The sequence below is a fragment of the Delphinus delphis genome, chromosome 20, assembly GCF_949987515.2.
Source record: "Delphinus delphis chromosome 20, mDelDel1.2, whole genome shotgun sequence".
NCBI lineage: Eukaryota > Metazoa > Chordata > Mammalia > Artiodactyla > Delphinidae > Delphinus > Delphinus delphis.
Genome location: NC_082702.1, coordinates 59341070 through 59353806, shown reverse-complemented (window position 1 = coordinate 59353806; position 12737 = coordinate 59341070). Strand labels below are relative to the sequence as shown.

Below are 12737 nucleotides of genomic sequence, written 5' to 3'. Positions count from 1 at the left end.
ACCGCTACGTTTTCCAAATTAGATTCAAATTCAGCCTGAGGCTCTGCCCCTGGGCCCACCCCACCCCCACCCCCACCCCCGCCCATCTTTGAAGATTCCTCCCACCTGAGGCTGGAAGATAGCTGTGTTTCCACAAACCCTCAGAAGAAACAAAAGTAGGGAAGAGAACATGTTCCAGCTGGGTCCAAAGTTTTGAAATCAGCAAGTCTCCCCTTCGGAAAAACTAACTGGTCTGTCTGAAGAGGTCTTGTCCTTGTGATGAGGAAAAACTAGAACACTTTGCCAGAGGTTTCCAGACACGCACTGCAGGAAAAAAAAAAAAAGTCATCGGGTTCCTTTCCTAAGCTCTTGCTCTGAAAACTGCTAACCACTTTAAGATTTCCAAAGCGAATTTGCGATCCCTCCTACCACCCAATTACCTACATGCAAAGTGCTGTCCTTACACACCATTTGTTGTCTTTTTTCTACACTCTCAACTTTAGCATCTTCTTAAATAGTGGTTTTGCAAGAGGTCATGTTTTTCCATCAGGTTGGGGATGGAGCAGAATCTCCTCTCCCTGGAGAGCTTCCTTGGGAGCAGGGTGTGAGTGATGAAACAAGGCTCAGGTGGGAGACAAAGGTGCCTCCGTAGCTGGGCCTGCTTAGGCTCAGGCACCCACACAGGGGCATGCCTGTGAGAGCCACAGCGACGAGCCTGGGGGGCTTCCTGTTTGCCCACCCAAGCCCTGATCGGTCATGGAAAGGAACAGCCCTTTTGAGGGACTGTATTGCACAGAGCCGTGATTTATTTATAGCAGCCCTGAGGCCTTTGTGAGGTCTGGTGGTGTCACTGTGCCTGGGCAGACGAGCCTGAGCCTCTGTGTCAGAAACCTCTGGCCTGATAAGGGCCTTCTCCCCTAAGGTGGGGTCCTCCCGGAGGGGTTTTGGCAGGTGAGACAGCGCAGCTGGGTAGCACAATGGAGTAATGATAATTATTTAACACTTACTTTGCAGACCCAATACGCTAGGTGCCTCACGCTGACTGGCTTTTTGCTTTAGAAGTCTGGCTGGGAGTCCCGAATTAAATAAATGCATTAACAATAATTCCTTTCAACAAAAAGGGCAAAAATAGGAGGGTTAGCGCAAGATAATGAGACAGGATATCGTCTGTCGCAAGTCAACAGCACAGCATGGTTTGCCAGTCTGCACTGCAGAGATGCACGGTCAGGGAGGCCTTGCTGCCAGCTCTCTGGGCTCCCAATAAGACCCACGGCGACCTGTGCTTTTCATGTTTGAGTTCAGATTTTTAGAAAAGAGCTTTTTCTTCACATGGATGGCTTGAGATACTTTTATTCAGCATCAAGCTGTGCATCTCGGAAATCCAGATAAATGGCATCTGAGTCTCCTGTAAAATCAAAGACCAAATGTTAATACATACAAACTCACCGACCTATGTCTAATACCTGGCTCTTCCTAACACCCACATACCTGCTCATCCAGGTAAACTGCCTCAGACCAGAGCAGCAACTCGATGGAGGCCTGGATGTTAGGATAACACAGTGCTTAAGGAGACTAGACTCTCTTTTAGAGATAAACAGTGAAGTATTTACAAATGAAATGACATAATATATATAGGATTTGCTTCAAAACAACCCAGCAAGGGAGGGAGGCATTGAAAGTACAGAAAAATCGGGATCAGCCACGAGTTGTTAATCGCTGAATCTGGATGACGGTTCATGTATGTTAACTGTGCTATTCTCTCTACTTCTGCTTGAAAATGGATTTTTTCCTTTTTTATTTAATTTTATTTTTTAATTGAAGTATAGTTGATTTACATGAAAATGTTTTTTTGGGTTTTTTTTTTTTTTTTGCTGTATGCGGACCTCTCACTGCTGTGGCCTCTCCCGTTGCGGAGCACAGGCTCTGGACGCGCAGGCTCGGCGGCCATGGCTCACGGGCCCAGTAGCTCTGCGGCATGTGGGATCCTCCCAGACCGGGGCACGAACCCGTGTCCCCAGCATCGGCAGGCAGACTCTCAACCACTGCGCCACCAGGGAAGCCCCCCATGAAAATGTTTTCAATGAAAAGTTAAAAATAAGCACTGGCCTCTGGAGTCAGATCACCTGCTGTTTACCAGCTAGGATGCCCTTGACAAGACTCCGTCTGTATCCATTTATTCATATGTCAAATGGGGATAATTAATAAACACCAATACTGTTACAGTTACCATGGCTGTGTGACAGCTTGCCCCCAAATGAAATACAGTGACATCTGTTTTGCCCATGAATCTGCAACTTGGCTGGGACTCGGTGGGGACAGCCCACCTTGGTTCCACGTATTACCCCCTGGGGGTGGCTCAAAGGCAGGCTCTGATGCCTGGCTACTGGCTGAGACCTTATCTCTCGTTCATTGGCTATTGTGGGCCAGAAAACACTCAAGTGGCCCCTCAAATGGCCTGGGCTTTCTCACACAGAGTGGCCGGGTTGCAGGGGAGCCTTCGGAAAGAGGTGAATCCTACTTAAGACCCAGCCTTGGAAGCCACATGGCAGCAACCTGCCACAGTCCATTGGCCAGAGCAGCCACAAGCTTGCCCAGGTTCAAGCAGAAGGGGCACAGACAGGGAATGTCTCGACGGGAGCAGAAGGTTCTGGAAGACACAGGGAATCAGAAATACTGCTCTGACCATTTGGAGACAATACAAACTTCCACCTCGGCTGAGTCTGAGCAGGCAGTGCCCACCTACTGTCCTGACCTCCTTATGTCCCCACCACCCACGCTGTAGCTCAGCTTTGTCCCCAGGGGGCTGAGCTGCCTCTTGGAGTGGCACGGAGTGCACACTGCAGCGGCTTGTCCTCGTGGATCATGAGATCATTTTAGCAGTTTTTGTTTTTGTTTGTTTTGTAAACTAAAGAAAAATGGGAACTATTAGCCTGCCTCACTGACTGACAGTTTCAAAGGCCATGGGCTCCGTGTCACTGGAGCTGGACTAGCTGGTGAGGCCCTTTGTTGGCTGAAGCTGTATGGACAACCTGCCTTTAGGAGGGTGCTTTCCTGCAAACACCAAGTTCATACTCACCTCCCTCCTCTGCGGATTTTTCCACGCCCAGCTGGGAACAAACTGTCTCCCTGACGGTTTTCTTTGGTTTGTTTAGTCTTTGTGCAGACCATGGGCTTGCATTTGGATCTTCTGGCTTCCAGCGCCCGGCTGTGGCACCCTGGTCGGCTGCCTACCCTATGTTCAGCTTCACCTGGAAAATCAGGATCCCGTCTTCTAAGGATTCCCCGGGAGAATTAACGCACCAAGGGCCTGGCACAAAGCCGCATTCCAGGGCCTCGTGCAGGGTCCAGTGTCTGGAAGTGGGGCTCCATCGAACAGTTTGGTGCTCTCAGCACGCCCAGACCCTGCCTGCCTTCCTTCCGGGGGCCCCCTCTCTGCCCGCCTCCTTCTCCTGACCTCCCTTCCCCCCCCACCCCCGCCCCTGCCCCCAGCCTAGCCCTCAGACGCTCTCGCCGCCCCCCTCGCCCCGTCTCTCCATAGCATTTATCACAATCTGCAATTCTTGGCTTAAGGGCCCTAGGGTGTTAGGCCCGCCCCTCCATACCCCGCAGAGCGCCGGCACGTAGTTGGCGCCCCACAAATTTGCGGGGGTGAACGGACGGAAGTAGGCGCGGCTGCTGAATGAGGGCGCGCGCAGGGGCCGCAGAGGCCGGGCCAGCGTTGGGGGACGCGGCCAGGTCGGGGTGGCTCTGCAGGAGGGGGTAGCCTCTGCGTGGGAGGGGTCCTCAGGGGCAGGGGCCGGCAGGGGGCGCGCGCGGGGCGGGGCGGGGCCGCACCTGTGCTGCGGGGCCAGGGAAGGAGAACGGGGTGGGGGGGTGGGGTAACAGGGCCCCGGAGCAGCTGCGCGCCCCGCCCCGCGGGCTCCTCCCCGCCGCCGCGGCCCCCCGGCTGCTGCCCCAATGCGCTGCGCCGGGAGCCGGGGCCGAGTCGCCGCCGCAGCTGCAGGGGCGCCCGGGCCGGGTGACGACGCCGCCGCGTGCGCCCCTCCCAGGCCCTGCCGGCCGCATGGAGCCCCCGGAGGGCGCCAGCCCGGGAGGTGAGTGCGGCCCCAGCCCCCGGGAGCCCACGAGCTGCGCCTTCCCCGCAGCGGCCCGCAGCCCCTTCCCCCTGGGCCCACACATCGGCCACGCCCCGGGGCCGTGAAGACCCACCGGCAGCTCCGAGTCCCCCTGCGCCGGGCCGAAGCGGGGGGAGCCTAGTGCGCCGCGCCCGGGAAGACGAGCGGGGGCACCGCCCGGAACGGCCCCAGCGCTGGGCGGGGGGCGCACGGACCGCGTCCCCGCCCCCTCGTCCTCCGCGCTGCCGACCCGGGCAGCGGTGTCTGGCGCGCTCCTGAGTGGTTGGCCCAGAGCTTGGTCCTGAGCCCCCTCCCAGCGGAGCCGGGGATCTGGAAGATGGGGCGTGCCAGGGCCAGAGTCGGGATCCAGGTCAGCGAGGCGTGGGGGGGATGCTGCCCTCCTAGCGGCGCGTCTGCTTTGTTCGGCCCAGCCGAGCCTCCCTGGGGGTAGGGCGGGGAGGCCGCGGCCGGGATCCTCGGGGCACCAGGCTGAGATAGGGGCTCAGAGCCGGGGGGGTGGGGGGTGCACCTGGCTCCGCCTGCGGGGGCTCCCACGCCGGCAGGGGTTGCTGGCTGCCGGGGCGAGGCCCAGGAGCTTACACATCTGGGAGGGCTGGTGTGCACGGCGTGACCCCTCCTCACGGCCCCTGCCATTTGTCGGGACGGTAGAGATGTACCGGGGGCCTCTCCCCTAGGAGTCTGGCCCTACTCTGGCCCTGGCCTGGTGGGAGGGAAACCTTTCCTAGGACAGGTTCCTAGGAACCTCTCAGGAACCTTTCAGGAGGGGTGTCCTGTGCCATCGGCCTCGGAACTTGGATGCAAACTGCCGGTCTCCTCCACCCACCCGGCCAGGCCCCAGATGCACCCGGGGTTCCCTGGAGGTCCCATACCAGGGAGCCACTCCCTGGCCACATTGGGGTCCGCTGGGGGTCCCCTAGCCACACCAGTGGCCTGCTCCAGAGACCACATAGGGGTCCGCTGGGGGTCCCCTAGCCACACCAGTGGCCTGCTCCAGAGACCAAAATGGGTCCACCTACTGCTCTGTCTGCAGACTGAGTTGGGTAGGTGCATTCCAGACGGCTGTCTAGGGGCCCATGTCACGCTCCCTCCGAGCACCACCAGAGACACTCAGGGGCTAGTGGGTGTGGGTTTTCTTTGTTTTGTTGTTTGTGGGAGGGATTCAGCTTTTTCTTCCCATTGGCAGTACGAGGACCCCGGGGCTTCCGGGTAGCGCCTTTGCGAGGATTTCATGGGGCAGGTTTGGAGAGCAAGGGCTGGGGATGCCGGCAAAGCAGCCAGGCCCCTCTGAGCTCCGTGTCCCCTTCTCTCAGTGGAGGCCCCGCCTTGCCTGCAGAGAGAGGGAGCAGAGGGCAGGCCTGAGGGAGAGGAGCTTAACGACCCTTCAGTTTCTGAACGTCACTTACTGGAGCCCCAGAGACCTAACTCATTCAGTGCTCCAGGAACCTCCTCTGCGCAGGCACCGTGGTGGGGCTGGGCCACAGCAGCGGGAGGTGGGCTTCACACGCTTCTTACCCCGTAGCCACGTCCTGCCCACATGGGGGCGTCACGCGTGGGTAGCTGTGACTGTCATTTTCTGAGTTCGCTGACTTTTTGGAACTTACTCTGGAGAGAGGGGCACACACACAAGTAGACAACAGTATGGTAAAGTCCCCCCCCCCCCGCCCCTCACCGCCTGCACCCACCTTCCTTCAGTAGTAATTTGTAGCCAATCTAGACATATTGTTTCATCCTTAAGTATCTCTGAAATTACCTCTAAAAGATAAGGTTTTTATAATTAAAACAGCATTTTTGCACCTAAACGAATTAACAGTAATTTCTTAATATCAAAGTGCACAGACATGGAGGGGAGAGGACGGGGTGCACTTCTCGAAGGTGCCTTTGGGAGACCAAGTCTCTAGCCCACCTACCTCCAAGTCTGTCTGACTGGGAGAGAGAGGCCTGGGCCCTGCCCTGCGGGGGCTGAGCCTAGATGGGGCCCACCCGGCATCCTCAAAATGCTCCAAGGAGGAGCACTGACTCCAGGGACAGGGGCTGGGGGAAACGGGGGACGATGCCCATCCCTCCCTCCCTGCAGCCATGCTGGTTTTTATGCTATTCATTCATTCACTTCATTATTTCACTCATTCGCGTTGGGTGTGTGCAGAGCACCTCCTCCATGCTTGGGGCAAAACCCTGGGCACACAGCAGGGAACTTGAGATTTGGGCCAAGTTCTTGGCACGAATGTGCTGGAAAATAGGTCAGCAGCGTAGCACAGGGTAACACTATCATATGCGTTCATACCAGGCCTTGGGCCCCCAGTTCCAGTCTCCCCACGCGGGTGCTGCTTCCGCAGGGCAGGGCAGCAGGCCCCCTGCAGGGGCCAGGGGCTTCACTCCCTCACTGGGGGCTCTGCTAGGCTGCTAGCCCACTGCTGACCCTGGGGCGTCAGAAACACCGCTCACCTTTGCCCTGGCCTGGGCAACCCTGGGGTCTGCTGAACCCACCCAGCCTACGGCTTGGCCCGGCTGCCAAGGACCCCTGCCCTTGTGCCTGCCTGTGTGATCGGTCACTCCTCTGCTTCACACCCCAGGAAGAGCAGGGGGTCTCACTCGTGAAGAACTTCTCCCTTCTTCCTACAAGGGCTTATCGAGGGGGTATCAGACAGACCCAGGTGATTCCTACCTAGCACAGCCGCTTAGTGACTCTGGGGTGGGGTCTCGGGCTCGTTCATTCAACCAGCATTTGTGGTGCACCTACTGTGCACAAGGACCAAGCAAAGGTCCTGCTCCCTTCACATCCTTCCAGCCAGAAGATCAGTGTCCTTGATGCCAGAAGTTGCATCTTCTGCTTTTTCTTCCTCTCCCACACAGCTTTGACACAGGCCAGGACACCAGGATTTACAAAATAAAGACCAGACCACTGCCAAAGGGAGACGAAAAGAATAAGAAAGTAGACACAAGGTGACTTTAAAAGTTCACCGTTACCATTTTCCATTGGCTCTGTGACACCATCGACTAGATGGTTTGCTGTGTCAGGGATGCTGAAATTTGATAAAATGTGCTTCTTACAATGAGTACAAAAGGCCACTGTGCCTGTAGGGGCTGGGGGTCTGTCCTGGGCTGTCTGGGACCCCTGGATCCTAGGATCTATAATGAGTCATATCTGCATACCCAGCCCCCTGACCCAAGGCCGGATGGGGAAGGAGGTCCTGCTTCCTTGCCCTGCCCCCACCTCAGCACCTGTGGACTGCCTCCTTCCCACCTGGACTGCATCCCATCCCACAAACATGCAGGTAGAGGCTGTCCCACTCAGCTCGGAACCCTCCCAGCTCAGAGAGCAGCCAGAGGTGTCTCCCCACCGGTGTCCCCCTGCCCTCACCCACCCCGGCCACGCCTCAGAGACAGCCACGCACCCCTCAGGGCCTTTGATGGTGCTGTCTCCCCAGCTATCACCCAGCTCCCACCCTCCTTCAGACCTGTCCCCAAAGCGGGACCACAGCCCCCAGGGCTCCCCAGCCCTGCCCCACCAGAAGAGGGCAGGAATCCCCTATTTTGTCCATCCGAGTCCGGCTCAGGAATCTGCCGGATGCACAGGTGAATAGCGCTTTCTTTTCTAGATAAGGTGAGAGCGGGCCATTATGAGCAGAGACTCCCGCCTCTGCCCCACCTTTTATGCTAAGTCCCCTTCCACCCGGTCAGGGCCTAGCTTCCCTGTGGGCGCAAGGTCAGGGTCTCCCCTCCCTCTGCTGGCCGGCAGGTGGTGGCCGAGAGCTCCCGCTCGACAAGCTGAACCCCTCGGTGTTACTGGCCAAGACTCACTGTCCCTTCCTCGTGGCTGGTTGTGACACCAGCTGGAAAACATATTGCTGGCACTCTGCCTGGCACAGAAAACCGTGAGCCACTGTCATTCTTGTTATTAACCCAGAGCCACCTGCCCCGCTGGGAGGCTCCAGAGAGATGGCAGCACCTAGCTGCGGCCCCCAGCCAGCCAGGCACCCACCACGATGGGACACGTGTGGAAGCAGAGCAGGACACTCCAGGCACGCGTGCGCCCTTGGGGAGGGGGACCCGGGCCGCTGTGCCGCCCCGCCTTGAGGAAGCAGAACACTCCTGCAGAGAGCAAAGGTCCCCAAGGGCTTCCTGGGCCTTCGACCCTCAGCAGGGGTTCTGATGTTCGGGAGAGGTTCCCCGCCCACCCCCAGCTCCGGTGCCCTCTGGTCGGGAAGGTGTCCTTGCTGGGCTGGGCGGGCCGGGACACCAGGGGGTGTAACCCTACCCTCCAAGGATGCTCAGACACCACGTTCCAAATGCGGCAGCAAGGTGGAAACCAGATCCCCAGCCCCAGTCCAGCGGGCCAGCCCTGGGCCCTGAGTGATGACACAGCACAGGGCAGAGCCAGGCTGGCCCCGCCAGTTGGCAGGCCCACCTCCCCTCAGCCACGCCTCCCAGGGAGCGGTTCCCTCCTAGAAGCCAGGGGCGACCCAGCCAGCTCTGCAGCTGCAAATCCCACCCAGCCAGGGACCCTCCAGACCCACGCGGCCCGCCAGGCTGCTGGCCAGACAGGCCCAGCCCTCACTGGCAGCTGTTGGCACTGGGCCCCCCTGCTGGGCCCCCCGTTGGCAGCTGCTCCTGTGGCTTCGGTGCTGGACCCCTGGGATGGGCGGCCACACTGATGAGGGAGCGGGAGGGCATTCCTCACTCTTTACTGAGCACCGGTTCAGCTGGGGGTCAGCTGGGGGCAGGTGGGGTCTCTGTCGCGGGGGGGGGGGCTCAGGAGAGAGCAGCAGTGGGGACGCCAGGGAGCCAGGGGTCCCGTTGCCTCAGGGCATGTGCCGGCCAGATGACTGGGACCCCTGGCTGTGTGGGGCAGAGGGCCCTGGAACACTCGGGAGGAGCTGGTAGGAGGTGTGGATGGAGCAGTCTGCCCTGGTGACAGCAAGCACTCCGTGGGGTGGAGGGCCCGCCCCTGGGTGGCACAGTCTCCACCAAGCAGATCCCCAAGGGGCCTCGCCTCTCACCCGACAAAAAGTTACATGAAATGAGCCATTACATAAAAACAAGAATTGCATAGGAAACACCCTGGAGTAACATTCCCAGTCCGGAGGTGTGGTCGGTGGGGAGGGGTTGCTGTGGCCACTGTCCTCGTTTCATCTGAGAACGTGTTATGTGGATTCAAACACAACACGGGACAGACACGTGAGCCGGGGCCATTCTGGATTAAAGGGCGCCAAAGGGCAAGCAAATGCAGAACCGCCCACCCGCCCGTAGGTTGGACCAGAAAGTGGAGACAGGTGACAGTATTGGCGTCTTGGGGTCTCCGACAGGACCAGCAAGTGTCCCCGCGAGACCCGTGGTCATTCCTGCTCAAGTAATCAGGGCAAAGGGTCTGGAAATCAGGGTTACAGGGAAGGGCAGCATCCTCAGAGAAGCCCTCTGCCCCTTGTCTGGCTTCCTCACCCAAGGTCACCCCTGGCCACTGCGATCACTGCCCACAGCCTCAAGGGAGGGCTCGATGGGCCAGGTTCTCAAGTCCTCCCAGCCTGCGTCCTGGGGGTGGTGGTGGGAGACCGCAGTCCCCTCCCGGGTAACGCTCTCTCTGTTGCAGGGGTAGTTAAGGAGGTCGAGGTGCCAAGGGCTGCCCTGGGCACCCCCGTTCCTGGGACGGGGACCAGCAACCACTCACCTGTGGCCGAGGAGGAGGTGGGCGTCCCAGTACCGGCACCGGGTCTCTTGCAGGTCACGGAGAGGCGGCGTAAGTACAGCCCACCTGTCCCAGCGTGCTCCCTGGGACCAGGGGCGGGTCCCTGGGCCTCGGGTGCGCCCCAGGGAGCAGGTGCCGGGGATGGGTCAGCCCCACCTCGTTCCCACCGCACTGGCCTTCACCTGGCCCCGCTGACACACCCCTCTGCCCCCAGAGCCCCTGAGCAGCGTCTCGTCCCTGGAGGTACACTTCGACCTCCTGGACCTCACCGAGCTGACTGACATGTCCGACCAGGAGCTGGCCGAGGTCTTCGCCGACTCGGATGACGAGAACCTGGCCAGCGACTCGCCCGCAGGTGGGGCTGCTGCCGGGGTCTGGAGGGGTTTGCGGGAGGTCCTGGGGCCTCAGGCCACCCAGCACCGCTCCCTGGAGACCCATTTTGGAAAATGATTTCCTTTCTGACGCGTGTTGAAGTGTTTGTCGACACGGCACCATTTCACTCACCATTTCTGCACTTCACACACCTATCTGCCAGCTCTCAGGGATTTCTCTACCCCTCCTGAATTTCACTTTTCAAATGCGAACGTAAGGCCACAGCCACAGTCCCACTGAAAGCAGAATTCACTACTTGGGTTTAATCCCAAGTAGGCAGAGCACGAAGGGGGTGGTGTTCACCAGTCCTAGCCCCTCCTCAGCTCAGTTCCCGGGAAGCGGCTGGAGCCCGCAGGCCGCAGAAACGGCACGGGAGCTGCCAGGGGTATGGGGGCCCAGGGACCCTCCCCCCTCCCGGCTCACTGCCCATGCAGGCGGGGTGGGGGTGGGGGGGGAGTGGCACCTGCTCCGGGCCAGGCTCACCCCCAAGGGCAGGCGCCTCAGCCGCACGGGGACCCGCCTGGGGACAACAGGAAAGCCCCTGGCCGGGCCGCACCCAGACCCACGTGTACACATTGCCGGTGCCCAGGGGACCCCAACGTGTGGTCCGACGCCGTGCTGGAGGCACACACGGGCCCAGCCCAGTAACTGAAGGAGTGACCTGGGACCCCAAGCCACACTGACCCCAGCCTGTGTTCCCACCAGGCCTACACCCGCTGCCCAGGGCCGGCTGTCTGCGCTCCCCCTCCTGGACACGCACCAGGGCCGAGCAGAACCGTGAGAAGCAGCCCTTTGGTGACCCCGAGCGGCAGCCTGCCGTTGTGGACACGTTTCTCACCGTGGAGAGGCCCAAGGAGGACTAGGCCGGCTGGCCCGGGGCCGAGGCGGGGCAGGTCCGGGCGGCCGTGGCCCCGTGGACGCTGCCCGCCCCACGTGGCGCCTCTGCATAAGCACAGCCCAGTGGCCTTACGTCCAGCTCTTCCTGGTCGCTGGATCAGGGACCAGGCCCAGGGATGAGACGAGACTTCTGCCTGTAGGAATGGTATTCTTGTCTGTCACCAGACTCCCGGCTAGGGGTGCGGTGAGCAGGGATCTGCCCGTGAGAGGCGCTCTGCAACCCCCCGGGGGTCTCGGGGCTCCAGTCTTGAACGGCAGTGCCAAGCTCCAGCCCGCGGGACACCCTGCTGCCCTAACCGCCTTGATTCCAACCCTGCGCCCCTCCTGCCGCCCAGGAAGTGTCAGCACCAGAGCCCCCAGACCCTAACACCCTGCTTGTCGTGAGCCCTGCCTGAGAGCCAGACCCACCTCCTGAGCTCGGCACACCAAATACGTCACGGCTGCCTCAGACCGCCGGGCAGGGCAGGGGCAGGCGGGGTTCGCCCTCCCCCGGTCCTTGCCATGACAGTCCCCACGGCCCACCAGACACACGCACGCACACGCGTGCAGCAGCCCGAGGGGCGTGGGGACGTGAAGGGACCTGGGCACAGCGCCTGGCCCCCAATTCCGGGGTGCCAGACTCGGCTGCTCCGGACGCTGCTTACATACTAAGGGACGGAACCGGCTTCCAGTCAGACAGCGAGTCCAAGAACAGTTTTAAAATAAACGTGTAAGCTTGCTTTTAGTCCCCAAGGCCACCTGCCCTGACCCCTTCTCCACTGAAACATTTCTGGGGAAGGAAAACAGGCCTGGGCACATGCTGGGCCCACGGGGCGTGGCTACAGCACGTCCCGCCAGGAAAAGGGTCGCCCTATGTGCCAGGAGGGGCACGTGAGGGGCAGCAACAGGGAGGTGTCTTCCAGACACAACCAAGAATTTCACTTAAAAGGGATCCCGTGAGGGCAGCCGTGCCCCCCCGCCCCCCAGTCTTCCCCCGGGCCGAGTTCCCATCCTTCTCGCTATGGCTTCTGCAGATCTCATTTCCAAACAGCAGGATTAAAACGGCACCCTGTCCTAAGTCTCGCCGACCAGTCTCTTCCTTTCCAGCTGACGTGGGAGCTCAGGCGTGCGGGCCGGGGGTGGCTGCTCCAGGGGCCTCCAGGAGCTCCACGCTCTGGCCCTCCCCCAGCTAAAGCCACTGGGGGTTCCACTGTGACATGCCCTGGGCTCTTATTTGGGTCACATCTCAGGGCCAAGCGCCCTGGCTCTCGAGGCATTAAAGAAGCGAAGACCCTGCCTCCACAAGCCCAGGCTGGAAGAGGCAGAGGTACTCCCGAGAGGCTCTTCCCAGCCTGGGGCAGGTTCCTGGGGAGGCAGCCGCCAGGCAGGGTCCGCCTGTGAGCAGAAGACCAAGGATGAAGCCTAAACCCTGACCGTTTTAACCACCATGAGACGCAGGCCGCGTGCCCCGTGCCGGGCGGTTCCTCCTGCGGGGCTGAGCCTCCCTAACCCGAGATCCTTGGCCAGGCATCGGCCCAGGTGGGGCGATGGCCCAGACAGGGTGCGAGGTGAAGGGGGGGCTGAGGAGACTGGAGGGGGTGCAGGCACGGGGCACGCAGGCAGGGGCGCTGTCCCCAGGGGCGTGCCCTGGACCCGGGGAGGGGCTGCACCCAGTCTCCCAAGGAACAGACCCC

General features: G+C 60.4%; 1 protein-coding gene and 1 long non-coding RNA gene across 3 annotated transcripts; one reads left to right on the top strand and one right to left on the bottom strand.

Annotated features, from left to right (window-relative positions):
* Positions 1-104: 104 nt before the first annotated feature.
* Positions 105-3116, bottom strand: LOC132417184 (uncharacterized). Its single transcript, XR_009517770.1, has 3 exons — positions 3056-3116; positions 987-1384; positions 105-303 (listed from the first exon to the last, which is right to left on the bottom strand). It is a non-coding gene; the product is annotated as an uncharacterized lncRNA (long non-coding RNA).
* Positions 3117-3852: 736 nt separating this feature from the next.
* DBNDD1 (dysbindin domain containing 1) lies at positions 3853-12139 on the top strand. Of its 2 annotated transcripts, none has more exons than XM_059998814.1 (4): positions 3853-4073; positions 9700-9846; positions 10010-10150; positions 10873-12139. In XM_059998814.1, the coding sequence occupies exons 1-4, from the start codon at positions 4043-4045 to the stop codon at positions 11028-11030; spliced, it is 477 nt and encodes a 158-aa protein (XP_059854797.1). In that variant the 5' UTR covers positions 3853-4042; the 3' UTR covers positions 11031-12139. The 2 variants fall into 2 exon arrangements, with proteins under 2 accessions (XP_059854797.1, XP_059854798.1); XM_059998815.1 differs by lacking the exon at positions 3853-4073 and adding an exon at positions 4341-4464.
* Positions 12140-12737: the final 598 nt, after the last annotated feature.